Source organism: Drosophila miranda, chromosome 4, assembly GCF_003369915.1.
Source record: "Drosophila miranda strain MSH22 chromosome 4, D.miranda_PacBio2.1, whole genome shotgun sequence".
In the NCBI taxonomy this organism is placed as follows: domain Eukaryota; kingdom Metazoa; phylum Arthropoda; class Insecta; order Diptera; family Drosophilidae; genus Drosophila; species Drosophila miranda.
The window spans coordinates 18,685,796-18,706,338 of record NC_046677.1 but is presented as its reverse complement, the minus strand read 5'-3'; the positions used below and the strand labels follow the sequence as shown (position 1 = coordinate 18,706,338).

The window sequence follows — 20,543 nt, the reverse complement described above, 5'->3', positions numbered from 1 at the left end:
ATACGCACACACATATGGAACGACACAGTCGCAGGAAATGTAGGGGGCTGTCGTGGGTTCAGGTTAGGCGTCAACAGCACTGGTAAGGGTAGCGTTGGTCAACAGTAATGCGGTCCGCTCCCTAATTTTCATCGCAAGCGGGCGTACGAGGCGAATGCGCGATTATCAGCTCCGTGTGGTGGCTTGGTCGTGTGTTTGCACGCATAATTTTTCGCAGTTGAGTCTCTTAAATGAAATCATAATTATCCGCACTCGCTTGCCATCCCCTCTTTTAATTGCGTGCAAATATATTACGGACAAACTCAATTTGCACTGATTGATACGTGTCTTTCCCAATCCCCGCCAATCTTGTTTGCTCTTAATTTGAAAATAAACTGCTGACCAATGATTGTATGAATTTAATCGATTTAAACTAATTTTTAGTATTGATATTTTCATAGAATGCTGTTCATTGTTCACCGCATGTGCTTACGCACGGCAGGCCGTTCTTTCGGTTCTTTATTCCGCCTTCTTCGTTTCTTCAGTTCTCTCACGCTCTCCGCTCTCTTCTAAGATTTGTTGCATTGAGCACGGGAAATTCGGCCCGTCAGCCCTGTTCCTGAGCTGATCGTCATAGCGATTAATTGCTCTATCGTTATGTTCTTACTTAAGCCATATGAATTTGCAGAAGCGCAATTATTTGTAACTCTTTAGAGTTTGAAACCCAGCCACATTTTGTAGTTAGAGGTAATCGTTAATACTTTACATAAATGAAGAGCATAACTCCGTCGATTAACTGCTTGCCAATTAGTCACTCAATATGTCACTCGTATGTGTCTATGTGTGATAAAGCTTTGCGCTTGCTCACCCTGCTAAGCGTTCTCTCGAAGCTCTCTCTTCGTTATCTCCGCTTTGCGTCTGCTTGTGTATGTATGCCGAGCGAAGCTGCGCTCAGCGATCGGAGCGGCAACGTGAAGGGCAAGCAAGCGACACTTGCAATTTGGATCTCGCGCAATAAACCACACATTGCAGTTTTATTTGTGCGCCGGGTGTTCATTTAATCGAAATAATAAATCGGCCGATCGGGAACAGAAATCATTACCTCCAAAAATATGTAGGTATACCGTTGTACTGGAGCTCCATTTCTCCGTTTGTTCGCGGCCACATTTTCGCGATAATATTATAGAAGGGTATGTATCGATTTTCGTTAAAAGGAAAGCTCGTCAACTATTTTGAAGAAGGAAAAAAGGGTTGATTGCAGTTCGTTCCGTGAGCCGCTGCAATTAAAATCTGAAAGCGCTTTCAATTCAAATTTATTTTTGCTTGTCGCTTTATTTCCTCCTCTTGGCGTGATTTTGTGGTTTTTGACGTTGTTCCTGTCCAAATTTGTAAACTTTCAGGGCAGCTCGGGCAAGTAGATTGAATCATTAGCACGGCAAGCCGCAAAGTTTTCCCTGCTCGACCTGCACTCAGACGGGATTTACATTCTTCTGCTTCTGCCGTTGCTGTTTGTTCGCCGTAAAATCACCGCAGGGCCACAATAAACGAGGCAGGAGCAACAGATAAATACAACCCGTCACCTGTCTGCAGGACAGGGCGGAACTGGTCGGGCCTGTCGTTCTGTTCTGTCATCAAAGCCAAACATTTATGCAGTTCCACGAGCCAGCAGGCGGTGCGGGGCGGGGCGCTGCGCCTGGTGAGTTTGGTCTTGTTTTATGTGCGGGCGTTCAGAAGTTTAATTGTTTTCTGTTTTATGCGAAACTAAATTTAATATTGTAATTTTGGTAGAAAGAAGTCGAAGGGGGCAAATGTCAGCTCGCAAAAGTTTTATCGCTTTAAAGTTCTCCGAGTAATTTCCCTGCAAAAGTTAATTAAACACCGCAAGCAAAGCATGGATGGCAGTGAGAGTTGGGAGTAATTTTTTTTATTTGTATGTAAATAATTTTATTTGTGCCACACAGCGGGCTGGGGTGTACTGTTCCTTCTGCTGTTTCAGAGACACAAATCATTATATTGTCTATAATTACTAATTAATAATTAAGTTTATTTACAAAAGCACAATGAAAGACGGAAAACACGCCCTTACCCCCCGGCACTATTAGGCTTAACAAAATATTTTGAAAATTTATGCGGGCTGACGGAGAAAATGTTTGGCAAAAGCCTTTATAAACAGAGAATTTTCATATGGAATCAAGAAATCCGATTTTCAGGAAAGAGTTCGCCAGTCATTAGCAGAAGTTATCAAAAGTTATTAAAACTGCATACATACTAGTGTGTATAAGCCGAAAAGTATTCATAATATACTTATCAAATAGCACGCCACCATTGCTCGTATATATTAACTATTAACGGTTGACTCTTTGTACCTACAAGAAGACAATCTTTCCCACTCACTTACATATACATACATATGTACAAATATATAGATAAATGAAAAAAAACCACTGGGGCTGGAACTTTCCAGGGAACCGCAAATGTGGTGGGTCTTCCAGTAACTGGTCGCTCTTGGACCCTTTCTGGGGCAAAACCGTGTAATCTAATATGCGTCAAACGAAATAAATTCATCCCATTTGAAAGATGGGAGGGACCAGCTAGTGGCCGTTGCTGTCTTTCTCTGTATTTAGCATGTTTTGTTGGTTTGTTCCTAACTTTTACCACTAATTAAGTGCTTACACGGAAGATTTCAAAGCAAAAACGCCACAAGGACACAGTGCCGAAATGGCCAGAGCACACAATGTAAAAGAATTTCAAAACGGAGGCGGATTCAGCTGGCCGCCGCCAGAATCTGGCCCAAAGTCCAAGTTTTAGGCTGGCCTGGAAAAAGTGTTGGCGTTTAATTATAAATTTACACGTTCGGGTCCCTGAAAAAAGAGCGAATCTTGTTAAATAGGATAAAATTCGGTGGCAGCAAGGCCGCACCCAGATTCACTCTAGTGTTGAAAACGTTAACGTGGATGTCACTGCCTGCAAGACCTAAAGCCACTAGGTCTAAAAAATTAACATAACACTGAATCTCAATCAGGCAAATAGGGAGTTAGAAGCAAGAAAGGAAAGAGTTGAGACTATTGAATGTCATAAATTTAAATTTAAAGTTAAAAGACATGGAATTATGGATTCAATTCGACTTTGAAACACGTCTTAGGAGCAGCATTCGTGGGACAATAATTTATCATTAAACCAACAAAAATTGAACACAAATCGTATAATGAGGGGAGTCGAGGAAGAAGCTGATGACCAAACTGTATTGTGTTTCACAATCTCAAGCATTACGCTACTGTTTTTTGATTATTTTGTGTCATTTCCTTTTCATTACCGACAGTTATGGGATTCTGGGTAGCGCAGGGGTAGCACTGTTGCGCCGAGCGTGTGAGTTTTAAAATTCAATTTTTAAACGATATTATTTCCGGCGGAAATTAAAATGACTTCACATTTGAACGAGCATGGAGCATGGAGGTCGAATGCTCCATGGCGGGTGCTCATTATTCAATACGATATTTATGTCTCATGCTCCCACTCATGCTCCATACTGTCCACAAATTGCACGATGCAGTACATTAATGTGTGATAGTCTGTCACTTTGTTGTCGATAGCTGGGACTAAGAAGTGAAAAATCAGCTCTGGTGCATTCAGCTGCAGCAGAAATATGACAACTAAAAGATTCCAATGATAAATGATGTATCCATCGACATAGAAAGGAGCGAAAGAGAAGGGAATAAATCGACACGAAGCACAGTGGGGCCGAAATCCGCCAGACGGCGCACACTGCACGATGAAGAGTGTCTGAAAGAGAGTGAATGTGAAAAAGTCGTGTTGGTGTTCGCTCAGAAGTTAAATAAACGTTGAAATGAGTTGAAAGTTGAAATGAAGGAGCGTCCCACTGTGCGATGATGTTGTTAATGACTCGCACACTGTCGTCCATGGCTCCTCCACGATGAAACGAATGAATGAAGATTTATGAGGCATTATGTACATGCATATGTGTATGTGCATGGCTGTGCACAGATAGTTATGCATGTATGTAGATCTTGGTAGGTGCGTCTGCTAGCAATATTTGGAAAGAGTTCTTCCATTGTCTTTACCAAATATCGACTACAGCCGATAGGTTTACGAATGTTGCTAAATGGTTCGCTATCTTCATCTTAAAGTCTCAGCTGGGACTATCGCGTTTTGACTCTTTTCATAGTGATCAAAGGGTATCTAGAAAAGGCCGTACCAGGTATCCTAATGGTTTTATTTTTGTTTTATGTGTATATTTTTCTGTTATTCTTTTATTCTATTTAAAAGCAGAAAAGCATAAAACAAAGGAATGTAATTGAATTTTTCTGTTGAGAATTTTGTAATTTCAGCTGCCTTTAAACCACATTTACAATTTACTGAGCCAGCGGGTGGGCTTCTTTGACTTTCCCAACTTTCCCTTGTGTCTGTGTTCTGCTCTAATGGAGTTTGTCGGGTAGAATCAATTTAAAGCACATGTCTGGGCCATTACCAGGGTTCACCCTTTGGCGTGCAAGTGTCATTAGCAGTGTGCTGTAGGGCCTCGCTAAAAGCATCTTAGAGCTTGTGGGTGTTGACCTGCCGTGTGATTTAATGCTATAGCCAATTAATAGGGCTAAAATAATCACATTTTTAGAAAGTTGACTACTAAAAACCTAACAATATTAACTCACAGCAGCGCAACTAGAAGCTTTGGGACTCATTATAGGGCTTAACGAGTCTTAAATGTACTTAAATGCTTATGGAGGAAGCGTTTGCGACACCGTAAAGTAAATATATTCTTAATCAGCATCAATTGCCGAGTCGATATGGCCCTGTCCCTCCCTCTTGTTTGTCGCCTAGTCCTCAAAGACTATAAGAGCTAGAGCAACAAAATTTTGTGTGTAAATAGCCTTCTGTGGTATCACACCATAAATAATACATATGTTTAAAAATATTGCCACGCCCCTTCCACTTTTTGAAGATACGAAAAAACAGAAAACGCAGAATTATGCAGAATTACCATATCTACCAGATGCCGAATCAGATCGGATTATTATTATAGCCAGAATGAACAAATAAATGTGCCCCCTTCACCCTTCCACTTTTCTGTTTCTCTTTCTCTCTCTCTCACACTCAATCTTCAGCTGGTGTTGGTGTGAGTGGGGGGAGACACAGATGTAGCAGAATAAAAAACCTTAGCGGAAAAATGGAAATTGATAAAATATTCAAAAGTTCCGATCAACTAGGTCATTAGGTGCAGAACTCCGCCCCGATAAGCTGCTTGTCAAATAGTCACTCAACATGTCACTCATATGTGTGTTAAAGCTTTGCGCTTGCTCACCCTGCTCCGCTTTGCGTCTGTTTGTGTATGTATGCCGAGCGAAGCTGCGCTCAATGATCGGAGCGGCAACGTGAAGGGCAAGCAAGCGACACTTGCATTTTGGATCTCGCGCAATAAACCACACATTGCAGTTTGATTTGTGCGCCGGGTTTTCATTTAATCGAAATAAAAAGTCGGCCTATCGGGAACAGAAATCATTATCTCCATAAGTGGAAAGAGGATACACGTAGTGCAAGAATTAATCAGCTTCGATACCATTTCCGGCGCATACCTTTAATGACGTATAAAATGTAATTGACAGGTTACATAAATCATAGGTAAGATTAAATTCAAATTGACTAGGTTTTAAAACTAGAGCCGTGGCTCTTGTCGAGCGTCAAAATAATCATTACCCACCACTATCAGCGATTTTTTTTTTATTTGGTTCCATCAATTCTATTAGTTGCAATTTCGTTTCGTTTCAACGTTCAATTCGCACTGACTTTTATCCTGTGTGTGTGTACATTGTAAAATATAGTGTTAAAATACACACAAATACAGGTTTCCCAACGAAAATATGACAGCACAGAACAAACGGTAGCAACTACACACACACATGCCTACATAAATATACATATATATATATACATACATAGATAGCGGCGAAACTGACTTTCGAGGCAACGTTATTAAATGACACAACGCTACAAAAATTAAAGATTTTCCTGCGTTCAGAAAAAAAATCATTACACACCGACAAAAAAGAAGAGATATTAAGATCAGCATCATCAAAAAACTCGATATAGCCATCGGTCTTTAGTTTGGATCTGGAAGACTTTAATAGGATTAAGAAAAAGTATTTCTGCTCAGAACTGAGGATGTTAATGGTGCTCCTGCTTGTTAGAATCAAGTCAAAGTGGTTTTGGAATCATCCCCAGCTATATGTAAAACGTGTTGCCCAAAACATGTTTTTTAAGAAGTGCGTAGAAAGCAGTCCACTAACTAGTGCAAACCTATCCTGATGTTGGATACTGTAATAAAAGAGAGTACTTTACACTCGATTGCATGCCTCATTCGGGAGTGTCGAGTAACTGCGCTTTCATTCGGGTGAATGCAATTTCAACCAAAAGAATGAAGTGGCCAAACAGTCGAGATGGCGATAGTAAAAGCGCCAAACGCAGGAAAGGGCTGACAAGCAATTGCAGCGAAATGTAAGATCTATCATTGAACGAAAAGTACTTAACTTGTTTGAAAATGAATCACTGCAAGGTATCTTTTAAACGACTTAACAACTTGAAACTATTCTTGCATGCGTTCTAACGAGCCAAACAATAATAGAATAAGAAATCCAACATACATACATACATAGCTGATTAAGTGACTTAAAGCCGTTCAATTGTTGAATCGTAGAAACTCCCTAAAGAAAACCAGAGCCAAGTCTCAAACGCCACATTTCCAGTCGGAAACAAAAGCCCTGAACAAACAAGCAAACGACAAACGGCAAACGAAAACAGCTGGTCAGAGCTTGGCAGTACCTAGACCGATTTTGGCCCCAGAGCTCAGTTCTGATCTGGCCGTAGCGACGGCATGGACATGTGTGCGTCAACAGCACTCGGACTCATAGTTTTCCTACCTCTTGCGCTGCTGCAACTTGCCACGCCAAGTATCAACTGGACAGAACGAATCGAGACGGAGCTGCCTTTACAGGCGGACAAGGCGGCCTACTGTCGGAGTCTCCTGCATCCGCGACAGCCCCAGAAGCTACGAATATCCCTGCAGCACACAAGTTGTGCAGCCTTGGTAGACAATCAGCTGCCTGTGACAGGGGAGCTGCTAATGGACACCCAACAGCGCTGCTGGCTGGGATGGGAGGTTTTCGGAAGACGTTGTCGCAAACGTGTCTAATCGACATTCTTTTGATTATATTTCAAATAAAGCAAATGGAAAGGTAGCAAGAGAATTAAATGCTAAGCACATTTGGTTTTTCAAGTTTATTCTTAGTTGTCGGCCCTAAAACTAAAACCAGACATGTACATATTTAGGTCCTGTTAGCCCCCAGGAAAAGACAACAATGGCCGACGGACAAAGAGCAGTCTCGGCCATTTTTTCTTATCAAACTTCCGTGGGTGAAAAACTTCTACCACAGGAGTCAATCAACTTCCGCTTGGCCATTGTCCTTTATTCGCCGTTGTTGTAGTCGGTCTATGGATTCATATATTTCATTTTTTGCTTCCCTTTTTCCTGCCATCGCAACCAAATGGCCAAGGCATCAAGTGTCAATCAGGTTAAAGCAATGGAAGGGTTTCGCTCATGGATACACATAGTCTTAGACGCTTTGTGAGAGAGTTTGGAAGCGGTTCGCGCTTAAGGATGATAGAAGAATTGATTAAGATAAATAAATACTATAAATACTGTAGACTAGAGGGCAAGGGCATGCTTATAGGTAAACAAATGTTTAATTCATTTACGTTGCCTATTTTCTATAGGTTTCTCTTCGTTATTAATCATGTGATGTATTTTCGAATTTATTCCTTTTTTTTTACCAAAGGACATCAGAAAGTTCCAGAAATCATGGGTACTCCCTTGTCAACATTCATGCTACTTGTTTAACAAAGTTGTGACAATCTAAGACAATCAAAAAACGAGTCAGAGAGCGGCATGTGTAATTCAACTAAATATCAAAATAGTTGAAATGAATGAATGAAAGTATGTGATACTTGTAAAACAAGAAGCAGCGATAAGGGGAGCAACGATTGGGTAAAGTCAACCCACGAAAACTTTGGTTAAACAAACCAGGCATTTCACTGTCGATTGCAAAAACAGAAACAGTGGCAGGAGCACTAGTAGGGACTCAGTGTTTGAGTGTTTCGACTACACGGTTCCCATTAATGGATCGAGGGAGACTGTGTGGATGTAAATTACCTTTTTTTTTATCTTTGCCGACCTTCACTGCTTATATATTTTGAAATACCTTTTATCTCTGTCAAATTTGATTCAAGGCAAGGCCCTGTGCCACGACCAACCATATGGTACGCCATTAGTAACTGCTACTGCAGTAGCACCAGATTTTGGCTAGAGTAGAAAAGTTAATTCAGCTTCCACGTCAAATATAACGCCGGCTCTTACTTCAATTCTAACGAAGCAGAACGAGCAGTTTCGCCAAATTGCCAGAGACGCGCAGTCGTTGTTACGCGTCACCTGGCCCAACAAAGTTGTCACAAATTTGAAACTGCATTGAGGAACATCCACATCGCAGTGTCTGCCAGGTTCTGCCGCACTGTTAGAAAAGTTTTATTGCCCAGAGTCACTGGAGCCTTTACAATAAAATCTGACCTACATAAGTTTACTCAGCTTTCAGAAACAAGCAAAATTGCTATTGAGACTCCGAGTACACGTTACCCCCTACAAAAACTTATCCTACCGTTGCATAGACTGGGCTGCGCTATTAGTGAGCACGCAGTAATTCTTGAAATCAACCCGGGGGGGAAACAGAACCACCAGAAGACGGCTTAACAATCCTAACCCATTGCCGTACCATCTACCGTTCTGGATCTAAGATTAGCAAGATATATCAACAAAATTTTGATAATAAAAATATAGAGTTCAAGATTTAAGTATCCAAAAAACGTATTCATAAAATTTAAAAGGAGCATCGCTCCTCCAGGAAAGTCTGTACTTTGTTTTTTACCAACCAGAATAAAGGCAGAGCTCTACTATATTTAGAGTTGTTAGAAACAACACTCATTGAATTAGCTGGAGACATATAAATATGGGGATGAGTGGATCTTCCAACAAGCCAAGACTTTCTGGCTGCTAGGGAGATACTCTTATTGCAATGGCCAGCGATCAGCCCGGACCTAAATCCAATAGAAGATTTTTCGAGTAATTGACCTCAAAGAGGCATTGCGATATATTAGCTTTGTGGGGGATTCGGATGTGGGTAACAGCCAGAAGGATGTATGTGTGACTGTTACCAAATTTCTAGCCGGCCCCTCCAACCTCCACGAAGGACGATAATCGGTATATAAACGGGTAGAAAATAATTAGGAGCCAGACTAGTCTCTAAGCGACGCTACAGAACAAGATTTTACTGCTATTTGGGTACATCTTAAAGCAGGAGTTCTCTGGAGTTCTCTGTCTTTGGGAAATATGGAAGAAAAATACCAATACGAATAAATGCTCGCAGAATGATTACGCTTTGAGTTAGCAAACACAAATATTTGCATTCTTTCAATTTACTTTTTTTTACCAGTGCTAAGGAGCGCCTAGCATTTACGAGGCTGCGAGTGTTTGTTTTCAGAGCAATATATCTTTGCATAGCTTGGCGTATGATTAATATAAGATTTAAGTAAAAAAGTGTTGGGAACCCCCGCGAATGGAGCTCCGTCGCAGAGCGGTTTCCCCCCAAACTCAATGAAACCAGGAATTTATTTTTTGTAAAGTCAAGTCAAAGTTGAAAACCAACTAAAAAATTATTTGTTAGTTTAGTTAGTTAGTTTTGACTTTAGAACTGTCTTTGCAACGGACCATTTTTTTTGTTGAATATTGATTAAAATGAATAAACCAATAAGAGATACCAAAAACAGAATCATACAATACATACTTTACTTTTTACTACTTTGAGAGTTCTATCTTCTAAAATAAAAGTTTGATTAGATTTATTGGATTTTTGAAGGCTCTGCATAATTCTCTATTGGATGCGTGTGTATTTGCCACCTCTATCCGGACGAGGCTGCACTGTGCGTCGTAGTACTGCAAAGAAATATCATGTCAGGTAGACTAGGAATTTTCAACTGGAGAAAATGTGGAGCGCACTATCATATATTTTTGTCTCAATCATTAATCAATTAGATTATTCTAATTTGGAAAAAATCAAGTGTACACGTACAAATAATAGACAATGAAATGTCCCAAGCGTGATGAAATAAAGCCCGCTATTTCCCTATCTGTATCCTTGAACCTGCGACCCCTTCAGAGAAGTGTCTAAAATCCATTAATTGGGCTATGAACTGGTACCATCGCAGCATGCTGTTTAGATTGGGGCCCCTGTGATTTATTTTATGACCTAAAACCTGGACAATCGTAAGTTGCCTTCCAGTAGTTTTTGTCACATCCAATTTTATTCGTCTTAGCAGCCCTGTTTAAATCATTCTGTTAGATATTCCGTATTCCTTAACAAATCGTTAGAAATCGTTCCACAAATTATTTTAGGAAATAAAAAGTTTTAAATACTTTCAAAAATGGCGTAAGTAAATAATTAAGGGAATAATAATAGTGTAAGAAAAATAACAAAACAACAAATATTTACAAATAAGTGAGGTCGACGAGTACAAGCCTGGCGACTTGCCATACAAAGAGCAAGATGATCGTAAACAGTTTTGCAAGTTTCACTACAAAGGCGTTCTCATCGTGGTCATACCCCTCGTATTTGCCCCGATTCTGCTGGCAGAGAATATTTTGGTACGTACAGGCCTGTCTATTTAGTAAGCCCTCGAATTGAACTGAATTCCCAATAGGTATCTCGGTTTATATACATTACAATATGCCTATATCTATACTACATCCTCAACGTTATGGCTCAAGGCGCAACTGCTTTTCTCTACATTACATTCATTCCTGTCTTGGGCATCGCGGGCTCTGGCCCCGTCAGCAATTCGTATTATACAGACCTAATATTTTTGACATATGGCAGCGTCATTATGGGCGTCATGATGGACTCTTCGAAGCTCAGTGAACGTCTCGCCGTAATAGTTATCAAAATTTGTGGTTCCAACATTAGACTGTAAGAAAATTCATACAAAACGATCATACTTACTAGGTCTTTCTCCGCATAGTTTTCAGATTTTTCTGGTCCTTGTCACTGCGCTGCCATCCGTTCTTGTTAACTCCACAATCATAGCGGCCTTTTGGATGAAGGTGGCTCTAGCTGTGATGACTTCATTCAATGAGGTGAGTGTGTGATCCCACTATTAAGAAAGGCTCAAACGATCCTTTTTTCAGGCTGGCATTGTTAAAATGTACTCCGACGAAGAGCCCTACGAGCGTGGATCGTAAGTCTAGTGTGTCATACTTTAGATGCAACAAAATAATACTTTTTTCCGTTTCACAGTAAACCCTATCCGTCGCGTCCTGCAGTGGGTATTTATTTAACCGTGTGCTATGCTTCCACCCTGGGGGGCATGATTTCGCCACTACAGGATCCCAATGAAGCTCTAATCGACATTTTTAATAAGTAAGTAGAGTATTTTTATATCCGGTAATCATGGAGCACAGAAGGAAGCGGTTCCGACCCCGTAAAGAATTTGTATTCTTAGCCACCATCAATGGCCGATTCGACATTGCGATGTCTGTCTGTCAGTCTTCTAGTTCCTTTGTAGTCCTAGTTCTCAGAAACTATAAGTACTAGAGTAAGCGTATTATTGGGCAAACTCCTGGGGTATCCCAATTATTCATTTTATTTCTTGCTGCGGTACATTATCTTCATAGTTATTGCCAAATTTGAATCTTTACCCGATGAATGCAAAATATAACCAAAATTTTGTATAATTATACCTGTTCCCCTAGGAATTTGAAAGGCAAGGTCGGCGCTGGAAGTTTCCTGGTGCTGTTAATTGTTCCAATGATTCTTAGTATGATCGTATTGAGTCTTTGGATCAGTATTATGTTCCTCGGACTGGCGGGGGGCAAAGTGAAGCAGGAGCTGGCCGAGGGTGCTGGCAATAAGGACGGATTCAAACAGGCCGTGGCCGATAAGGGGGAGAAAATGGGTCCCTGGACAATCCACGCCAAATTGTCCCTCATCCTGATTCTTGTTACATTTCTGCTACTGATGACGCGGAAGCCTCGCTTCATGGATGGCTGGGACACTATAAGCAAGAAAACGACTAATGGTGCCTCCGTCACTATCATTGGAATGAGTATTCTATTCTTTGGCATTCCTGCCAACTACATGTTCTGCAAATACTACATGTGTCGCCAGCCCAAGAAAGAGGGCAGTGCACCGTCTCTACTGGGCTGGAAGGCGGTGAATTCCAATACACCTTGGGGACACATCTTCATGCTGGCTGCCGGGTTCAGCTGCGTGTTTAGCGGCCAGAAGGCCGGTTTCTTTGATTGGTTGGCGGACTCGGCGAAAAAGAGTAAAATGAGCAAGGGAACTGCCTTGATGTATGGCTCCGCATTGGGAACCTTGATGACTATCCTATCACCAGCCACCACCGTGGCTAAGCTCGGTATCCCCATTATGTTTGGAGCCGTAAGTGGACTACGGTCGATCAGGACTATTGCATTACACCTCTTTCTTCTAGGGTAAGAACGTGGCCGTGCCATTTGCGACTGCCCTGCACAATCAGTTCATGCTACCAACCAGTACACCATCCAACACGATTATTGCCGGCTGGGGAAATGTTCGACCCTTTCAGTTTGTAAGTATCTGCTAGACAGTAGTTCAAAGTCGTGACCCCAAGCAACGAACTGACTTTCATCCCCAGCTATTAGGAGGCCTGGTACCCACCATACTCATGTTTGTCTTCATTCTGGGCTTCACCATGGCTCTAGGAGGAACTGCATTCTCCGGTTATTAAACCGAGTTCAATACATAAACAGCAATACATAAACCAATAAAATCACAATCAGCATCTTAACTGTGACTTGGTCTCTTTCTCTTAGTCTCTGAGATCTGGACGTTGAACACGACAGATTGGAAACGTTTCCTTTCTTCATAAGTACATACCTACACACCTAATTTATATACCTGTGCTACTGGTATAAAGAGTTAAATTGAGCAATATATATCCCTGCTGAAATGTACGCAATTCGAACCCAAAAGCACTGTACCCAGTGTACCCAGTAATAAGCAAAGGCTTTTAACCAAATTACACAGTTTCGCATTTAAGGTATTACCCGCCTGGACATTCGCACCTAATTCGCATCGCTCTAATCCAAACAGGGCCTGCAAAAGCGTTCGTGCTAAATAATTGATTTGTTAATTTAGTCATGGACATGGACCCTTCCCATGTGTCTCTCCAGGAGACTCCTACCGGCTGAATAGTTTTCGGTTTAGTGCAGTCTGGAACGTTTGTCCTGATAGACGGCATCAGCCCACCAGAAGACCCGCTGCTGCCCAGGGGACGAATTTATATTGCAACAATTTAATTATTAAATTCGTCGCGAGCTGTTCATGAATATTCATATCAGTCACGACATTCCCAAATTGTCTCTCTTATTGTTTTGGTTAGAGAACACGACTGCCATTTCCTTGACCAAAAATACATGAAAATGAAATGTACGGGCATCAAGTGTATACGGTGGGGATTCCATACGCTATTCTGCTAGGGCTGAATACTTGCGGGTTCGGGTATATCCTTAATCCGACTTTGGGAACGTACATATTTATGCTGAATGGTCGCACAATTCTCTAAATAGAAGAATAGAAGTGTCCTACGACTTATGTTCTTCATTTTGAGTGCAATAGTTAATTGAAATTGTCGAAAAATGTATTGATGCTAACATTATATAAAGGAGTTGCATAGTGTTCCATATAGCTCCATTTATGCAATAATCGATACTTTGTAATCCATGAACAGCGAGTGTATAAGTATTATACAAGGCGCCAGATATTAAGCTATCTTCACCATTTTTCTTTGGATATTCTTTCACTTATGCCCAGTTGGGATTGGACATCCCAACAATCTGGATACCCATGGAACAGTCACAATCAGAAGCGCTTCCCAATGCTTTCGGCAAGGCTCCGCTCTTATGGGCTTGCCTATTATTCGCTTTTTTTTTCCAGTCATTGCCCTCCCGTAAAATGAAAGAAAAAATTATGTTTATATATTCAAATGTCATGCACGCCTTAAGCTGATTTTTCTGATTTTCTGCGCTGGTATGAGCTAAGCTCTCTTGAATTTTCGCATTTTAAACCCAATTCCTGTCTCATTATTCTTTTGACATCTGCGCAGGTTTCACAAGCAAATTGACAACAAAAACTGTGCAGGATTTTTCCCACCCATGAATTTTCATTTCCATTTGCAAGGAGTCACGTCACCGATTCGGGGCTTTGTTTTGCAATGAATTAATATCTTCCGAAGAAAAGATTAGCCGCCCCGGTACAGTTGCATTTGTACGGATAAAGGGTTTGATCTTATAAGGGGGAAATGAGGACAGCCAAAAAAATCTCAGAATTTCATTTATTTCTGACCAAAAGAGTTCCAAACGATACTAAGAGTAACGGTGGAAAGTGAAAAAGTTTAAACAAGCGCATGGCAAGAATCAAAGTTTGAGTATGTACATGCCCAGCCAGTCGGTACTTCCTCAGAAAGTTGTTGTTCTTTAGGCTTAGAGGAAAGTGTTTTCTTCTTTTGAGAAGTGTGACAAATTTTATTCTCCCATTCGAAGTGCACCGGCGTCGAAGCCTCGAAGATAGCACTCAGACCAGGAAGCTGTTGCTGACTTGTGAATTTTGGGTAGAAAGGAAGAGATCCAGAATTCGTGTGGAGCAATGACCTTCGCTTTGGGGCGGATTGATTTGCCCCACAAACATTATAAATTGTAACCTGTTTGGATAACTTATTTATGGACACATTAAAGTATACTTAAAACGTAATTAATCCAGCTCTGGATTAGTAAACACCGAAAATAGAGTTTTATTATTCAAACCTTTAACAAAAAAAACCTATAATTTCAACGAAATGTGTCATATTAATTGAATTCATAATCACACGCATATCAATGGCCCCCATAATGATAATGTCCAGTATCCGAGCCTCCAATCAAGCGACAACAATAAATCTACTCTTTAATCATTTATGGCTATGCAAATGGCAAATATACATACATGCTTGTGTGTACGAGAAAAATAAACTCAATAATGGCACAGACGGCACGGAAGGCCGAAAAACGAAAACTAATAAAATTACAGCGATTTTATCGCGACAAAAAAAGGCAAAACAATTGCGATGGTGTCGCGCATGTGCACACAGCAAAAAGCGTGACATCAAATCAAATTAAACTTAATGTTCAATGCGATAAGGACCGCAAAATTGAATACTCATAAGAGGGGACCGAAATGATTATGTTTAATTCAACCACAGAAGGGAAAACCCAGCTAAAACAGAGCGAAACTTATTTCCAGCGGAAGTCGGAAGTCGGGCAGCCATGACGCCATCTTTCAAAATGGCCATTTTTTGCCCCACTGTCTGTCTGCCATTCGCCTGTTTAACCGCATCTGTCTGCCTCTTTCCCGCGCCGTCAAGCGCCATCGTGTCCTGCTGATTAGCTGTCACGAAGCTGTGCCGAAAGGAACAAATGAATTATTATGGCGTTGCGTTCCAATTGTTGACATAGATTTAAATTATTTGTAACAAAGTCAACGAATCGTGTCTGCTCCTCGCCCTTGTCGGAATCACTTCTCCTTCAGTTCTCTCATGCCCCAAGGGCTTGCCGCTGATTTGATTGTCGCGGAAAACACAAGTACAACTTTGTAAACGAACAAGATTATTTGCTTAACGAGATGTTTCACAGGAATTCGATGCAAGATTTTCTATACCAATTCATTGTCAGCAGTAAAGGGTGGAGACCCGTCCCCTGCACCGTGTGTCTCGTCTCGCCTATCTTAAATGGCTTTGAAAAATTATCCTCTCTCTCATAAGAGGAAAATAAAAAGCTAATAGGCGGAATAGGCGCGGGAACAAGCGGAGCCTGGCCACTGTTTTATCCTGTAGTTCATTCCTTATAAAGGCCATAGCTAAAAATGTACCGAGGGGCGTGAAAAATCACAGTTCCATGGCACGGCCATTACTACTTCTGGGCGATACAGTCAAGACTCAAGGATAAAGCTTCAGTATAGACCAATTGTCAAAAACAAACAAAATAATTAAGAATCCATGGCCGAATTCGAGGCTTGGATCATTTTGCACATGGAGAATCGTCTATTCCTTGATTACTTCTCATGGGACGCTATTGACTACGAGTATGTAGACTCTCGTACTCGTATAATAGTCTACATATAGTTTCAGAGCTCTTTTTATTTAGCTATTCACGCCACTGGGCTCTGTTAATGTATTTTTTTTAGGGACTTCAAAAGGCATGAAAAAATTCGCTTGGATGTCAACAGCATTGGCCCATTTTACCCTCCTCTGTTTTCTATTTTCCTTTCGTGATGTTCTCCCTTTTGTTTGCCTTTTACCTCAAGCTTTTTACAGGCTTTAATGTTTTCCACTTGTGGCATTAATTTCTGCTGTGTAAGCAGATAAATTGCAAAATGTCAGAAGAAGCTGACAGTCACTGGCATTAATACGGATACCAAGTCGTTTGCAGGAACCCGACTCCATTGATGTCAAGTTGAGAAGTCCATCAAGTGGCAAAGTAAATTTGAACACTTTATGAATGGTGTTTGGTCCTCAATCCTGAAGTCTTTGCGAGATTATCGAGTCATTGAACTGTTTACAATGGTAGATGCCCCAAGAGGCAAGGACCTGTTTATACTATAAACTGTTGAAGGGTCAGTTTGACACACAGGAAGGGAGGCGGGTGTTGTGGGAAATAAAACACTATGACTATGACTATAACCTGAGAAAACGCACGTATTGGACCTTTATTTGAATCAAAATCAATTTTCCTGCCCCTTTTCATATTTCTTTATGGTTTGAGTGGACTTTTGATTGGTGCAACGCTCGTTTTCCGAAAACCTATCACCCTCCTCTTCCATAAAGCTCTTAGAGACGCTATCGGCGTCTTTCTTATGTGACAAACGCCAGTTCAGCAGGCTGGACTCCGATCGAAACGCATTCTCAACACTAGTACTGTCGTGCATGTTCCAAATGCATTTTGCAAAGATATTGGAGACATCAATGATGTGGAACTTTGGATTCTGGGCCACTTCTGCGGGCTGGGGAACGGTATTCGTGCAGACAACAAGCTCAAACAGCGATTCACTGAGTTTCTGCTGGGCCTGGCCAGAAAATACTCCATGGGTAACGACTGCGTAGATTCTCGCCGCTCCGGCCTCGTTCAAGCGCTCAGCGGCTAGGCATAGGGTATTACTGGTGTCCGCTAGATCGTCCACAACCACAACGACCTTGTCCCGAACGTTCCCAACCAGTATCATGTCGTGCACCTGGCTGGCCACCCGCCTCTGCTTGTGGAACAGAGCCACGTGAGTGCCCAACTTGTGGCTGATGTGGGTGGCCGTTTTTACCGCTCCTTTGTCTGCGCCCACAATCACCAGCTCCGTGTAGTCGGGGATAAAGCGTTTAATCCACGATTCGATGGCAATATCAGATTGCAGGTTGTCGCAGGGTATATCAAAGAATCCCTGCAGCTGAGCGTTGTGCAGTTGCATGGTCAGGACACGATTGACCCCAGCCACAGAGAGCATGTTGGCTACTAGCTTGGCCGTTATGGGCTGCTTCCACGAGTCCATTTTGTCCTGCCTGGAGTATGGAAATAGTGGCATCACCGCCGTAATCGTGTTGGCCGAGGCATAGCGACAGGCCTGCACCATAACCAGAAGCTCCATCAGCATGTCGTTGACCGGCTCGCAGCTGGTTTGAACTATATAGACATCCGCTCCCCGCACCGACTCGAGCAGCTCGAACTGTATCTCTCCATTGGGGAACTTCGCTCGCAGCACTGGATGCAAGCTGAGCCCCAAGCTCTCGGCCACCACATCTGCAAAGTCGCAGTGCGATGAGCCCGACACCACCACCAGGCGGTGCATTAAATTAACAGGAGTGGAAATAACGACAACATAAATTTTGAAGAAGCGAGAAATTTTGAAGTCCTGTTGCCAGATTGGAAGCTCAGCCCCCGCCTGCTTGGATTCAGGTGCAATCGGTAATGTGAGAGCTGCGGTCCGCCCTGGGCGTCTGCAAAGTTTGAGATAATTAGTCGAAAGATTGACTTGTATGACCGCGGCTCAAGACATCATTAAGCCCTCCTGTTGGCCTGGCCCCCTACAATTAGGCATATTATAATGCCCTGAGGCTGCTCAAGGTGCGGTGGTGCACTGATTAAATAGGGAACGATGGGATATGTACACCCAAATGGGATTATAAGGAGAGCATTAGATAGGTGACACATAGGTGAAGTTTAACGAAATTGTGTGGGCTTGCCGGGACTTATACGTTATAACGATCCCTGCGCTACTACAATCTATTGTGTATTTCAAATTCAAAGTTCCTTCTTCGCACGTCCAAAGTATTATGTTTCGAATTGCCTGTGAAGGAATTCTGGCAATCAAGGCGCTGCACTACAATATCCGATCATGGGTATTAGGGCTAGTGCCATATTTAATTATGTCATACTACTGCATGGATGTGTTGGCCACGCTAATGAATTACCGACTTGTGAGCGCCGAAAAGGCTGTAGTTCTCGATGTCGCGGATGTGTTTGGCTACATCTATACGGCTTTTGATGCTCTACTGACTTCTGCAGCCGTTGCACTGATCCTGGTTCGAGGCAAAGAAGAGACTGGTGTAATGATGCTGCTGATTGGGAGTGTGATTCACCGATTGCTCTTCACTGTGTGGATTCATGTGTATCACTCTCTCCTTAACGACTGCCTCGATGTGGGCTCTCTACTAGTTCTTCTGGCCACTAGAGTCTATCTCCGAGACAGGAAGGAATGGCCTAGGTTGGCCGTCAAGAAGTTCGAGTTCATATTGTTGGCGGGAAGAATTGGCCTATCCAGTATCTATATATCCTGGCTGGAGGAGATAATTAATGTAAGTTCGGCTTCAATCGAAGATCTGTCAATAGCACTATAGGTGACATTCCGTTTCAGCCCATCCCTAGCTTCCTCTCCCTCGCTCTCTTAAGTTCAATGGTCTTGGGGATCAAGTGCAGAGCTGCCTCATACCTGACTGCCTTAGTCATACTCTATCATGACGTGCTGAGCGCACACTTTTGGTTCCTGTGGGGCTGGAATGATGCGCTCCTGTCACTGGAGCATTTAAGCCTACTGTTGTGTAAAATTGGTGGATTCCTGCTTCTCTCGCAGCTGGGTGCCGGCAAATGCTCGCTCGACAGGTACCTGTCCAGAACTCCGGAAACAAAGAAGCAGATGGGAAACTACCGCCACACCAAATCCTCCGCCTATGTCTTGTAAATGTTTTCCAGCGGATTAAGATGTGAAAGTCGTCAGGTCTTACGGAGATCTATGCCTGCTGTGCTACTTTTTCCTCTTTTTGCGGTACCGTCGACTCTTGAACATCTGAGAGATTTACATAAATTCTGATGAGAAACACTTTCCCTTCGGCTAATATTTATTTTTATTTCTGTCTCTATTTGCACACCTAGCCCTCCATGTGGCGGCGGCAGGGTCCCCACTCCAAGGATTCTCAGATTCATGCTTCCTCGGCGTAAATTATTAAAAAGTCTCGAGTTGCGCTTAAGCGCCTTTACCCAGCATTTAATCCGCCCTCTACCCTGGAAAGGAAATTGAAACTAGCTTGGGGATGTAATGCCGTTAAATTCCAGAATACAAAAAAAAACTAAGAAAAAGCAGGGTCCTCTCCTTCCTTGCCGACTTAAAAGGAAACACTGTCATTAATGAGTTCTGGGTGGGGACACAGAACCCGCAGTGGGAAAGGCGCGAGATACCAGCACGACGTGCATTTAAGAACCGCAAAGGACGCAGTGACCTTCGCTCTTGACTTAAAACCCATTTGCACAAGCGCGGCGAGAGGGCTGGGCTCCTGCGTCCAGCAGGATGCTACTGTCTCCAACGAAGCCCACGACATGTGGGCGCCGGGTCTTGGGCTCTTGAGTGCCGACCGCCCAAGCGTTGCGCCGTGCCCCGTCAGGAGTGACGAAAGCCACCGTTCCACCGCCGCGCCGGAGCACAGCGAATGCGATGTGCATTTTTGTTTTTCCAGCCCGCAATGCGTTTCTCTTAATTGAAAAGCACTTGCATCCCGTCGTATTGACACAAACGGTGAAAGTAATTGACAGTGCGACAAACAAATAAGAGGGCAAGGCCAGATAGAAGCAGATAATCCGATGAAATATATTTTGGGAAACTCTTTCAATGGTATATATTTTTAAGCACCTTTTACAGGAATAAAGACTGAAAGATGCAGCGAATGGTCCGAAAGCTTATCTATAATAGAATAGACCATCCAGACAAAGGGATGGTTCGGCTGGATCTGTGGCCATCTGCGCGATACGAACCAATTTGGCCAATTCTGACCAATTACCCTCTTTCAGGTTATAAAAATAGCAACTTAGGTGAAAGCCGTTCTTCCAAAAATTGTAGTGCTTTTCAGCG

General features: G+C 42.4%; 4 protein-coding genes across 5 annotated transcripts; 3 read left to right on the top strand and 1 right to left on the bottom strand.

Annotated features, from left to right (window-relative positions):
* The first annotated feature begins 1,003 nt into the window (after positions 1-1,003).
* LOC108164228 (protein I'm not dead yet) lies at positions 1,004-12,918 on the top strand. 2 transcript variants are annotated; one of them, XM_033393772.1, is made up of 9 exons: positions 10,411-10,520; positions 10,591-10,735; positions 10,792-11,057; positions 11,110-11,224; positions 11,276-11,325; positions 11,385-11,507; positions 11,840-12,530; positions 12,583-12,699; positions 12,766-12,918. In XM_033393772.1, exons 1-9 carry the CDS (start codon positions 10,516-10,518, stop codon positions 12,856-12,858), a joined length of 1,605 nt encoding a protein of 534 aa, XP_033249663.1. In that variant the 5' UTR covers positions 10,411-10,515; the 3' UTR covers positions 12,859-12,918. The 2 variants fall into 2 exon arrangements, with proteins under 2 accessions (XP_033249664.1, XP_033249663.1); XM_033393773.1 differs by lacking the exons at positions 10,411-10,520; positions 10,591-10,735; positions 10,792-11,057 and adding an exon at positions 1,004-1,169.
* Positions 6,724-7,246, top strand: LOC108164227. The gene has a single exon (XM_017299857.2). The coding sequence runs from the start codon at positions 6,863-6,865 to the stop codon at positions 7,178-7,180; it is 318 nt and encodes a 105-aa protein (XP_017155346.1). The 5' UTR covers positions 6,724-6,862; the 3' UTR covers positions 7,181-7,246.
* A 3,912-nt stretch (positions 12,919-16,830) lies between the features above and the next one.
* On the bottom strand, positions 16,831-18,095 carry LOC108161441 (ribose-phosphate pyrophosphokinase 2-like). Its single transcript, XM_017295703.2, has one exon. It carries the CDS (start codon positions 17,991-17,993, stop codon positions 16,884-16,886), a length of 1,110 nt encoding a protein of 369 aa, XP_017151192.1. The 5' UTR covers positions 17,994-18,095; the 3' UTR covers positions 16,831-16,883.
* Positions 18,096-18,396: 301 nt separating this feature from the next.
* On the top strand, positions 18,397-19,521 carry LOC108161492. The gene is made up of 2 exons (XM_017295766.2): positions 18,397-18,999; positions 19,059-19,521. Exons 1-2 carry the CDS (start codon positions 18,478-18,480, stop codon positions 19,380-19,382), a joined length of 846 nt encoding a protein of 281 aa, XP_017151255.2. The 5' UTR covers positions 18,397-18,477; the 3' UTR covers positions 19,383-19,521.
* The last annotated feature ends 1,022 nt before the right edge of the window (positions 19,522-20,543 follow it).

Coding starts and splice junctions, on each gene's coding strand:
- LOC108161492 (XM_017295766.2), top strand. CDS start 18,478: ATGTTTCGAATTGCCTGTGAAGGAATTCTGGCAATCAAGGCGCTGCAC. Junction 19,000..19,058: donor GGCTGGAGGAGATAATTAAT/GTAAGTTCGGCT, acceptor ATTCCGTTTCAG/CCCATCCCTAGCTTCCTCTC.
- LOC108164227 (XM_017299857.2), top strand. CDS start 6,863: ATGGACATGTGTGCGTCAACAGCACTCGGACTCATAGTTTTCCTACCT.
- LOC108161441 (XM_017295703.2), bottom strand. CDS start 17,993: ATGCACCGCCTGGTGGTGGTGTCGGGCTCATCGCACTGCGACTTTGCA.
- LOC108164228 (XM_033393772.1), top strand. Junction 11,058..11,109: donor TGTGGTTCCAACATTAGACT/GTAAGAAAATTC, acceptor TTCTCCGCATAG/TTTTCAGATTTTTCTGGTCC. Junction 12,531..12,582: donor TCCCCATTATGTTTGGAGCC/GTAAGTGGACTA, acceptor TCTTTCTTCTAG/GGTAAGAACGTGGCCGTGCC.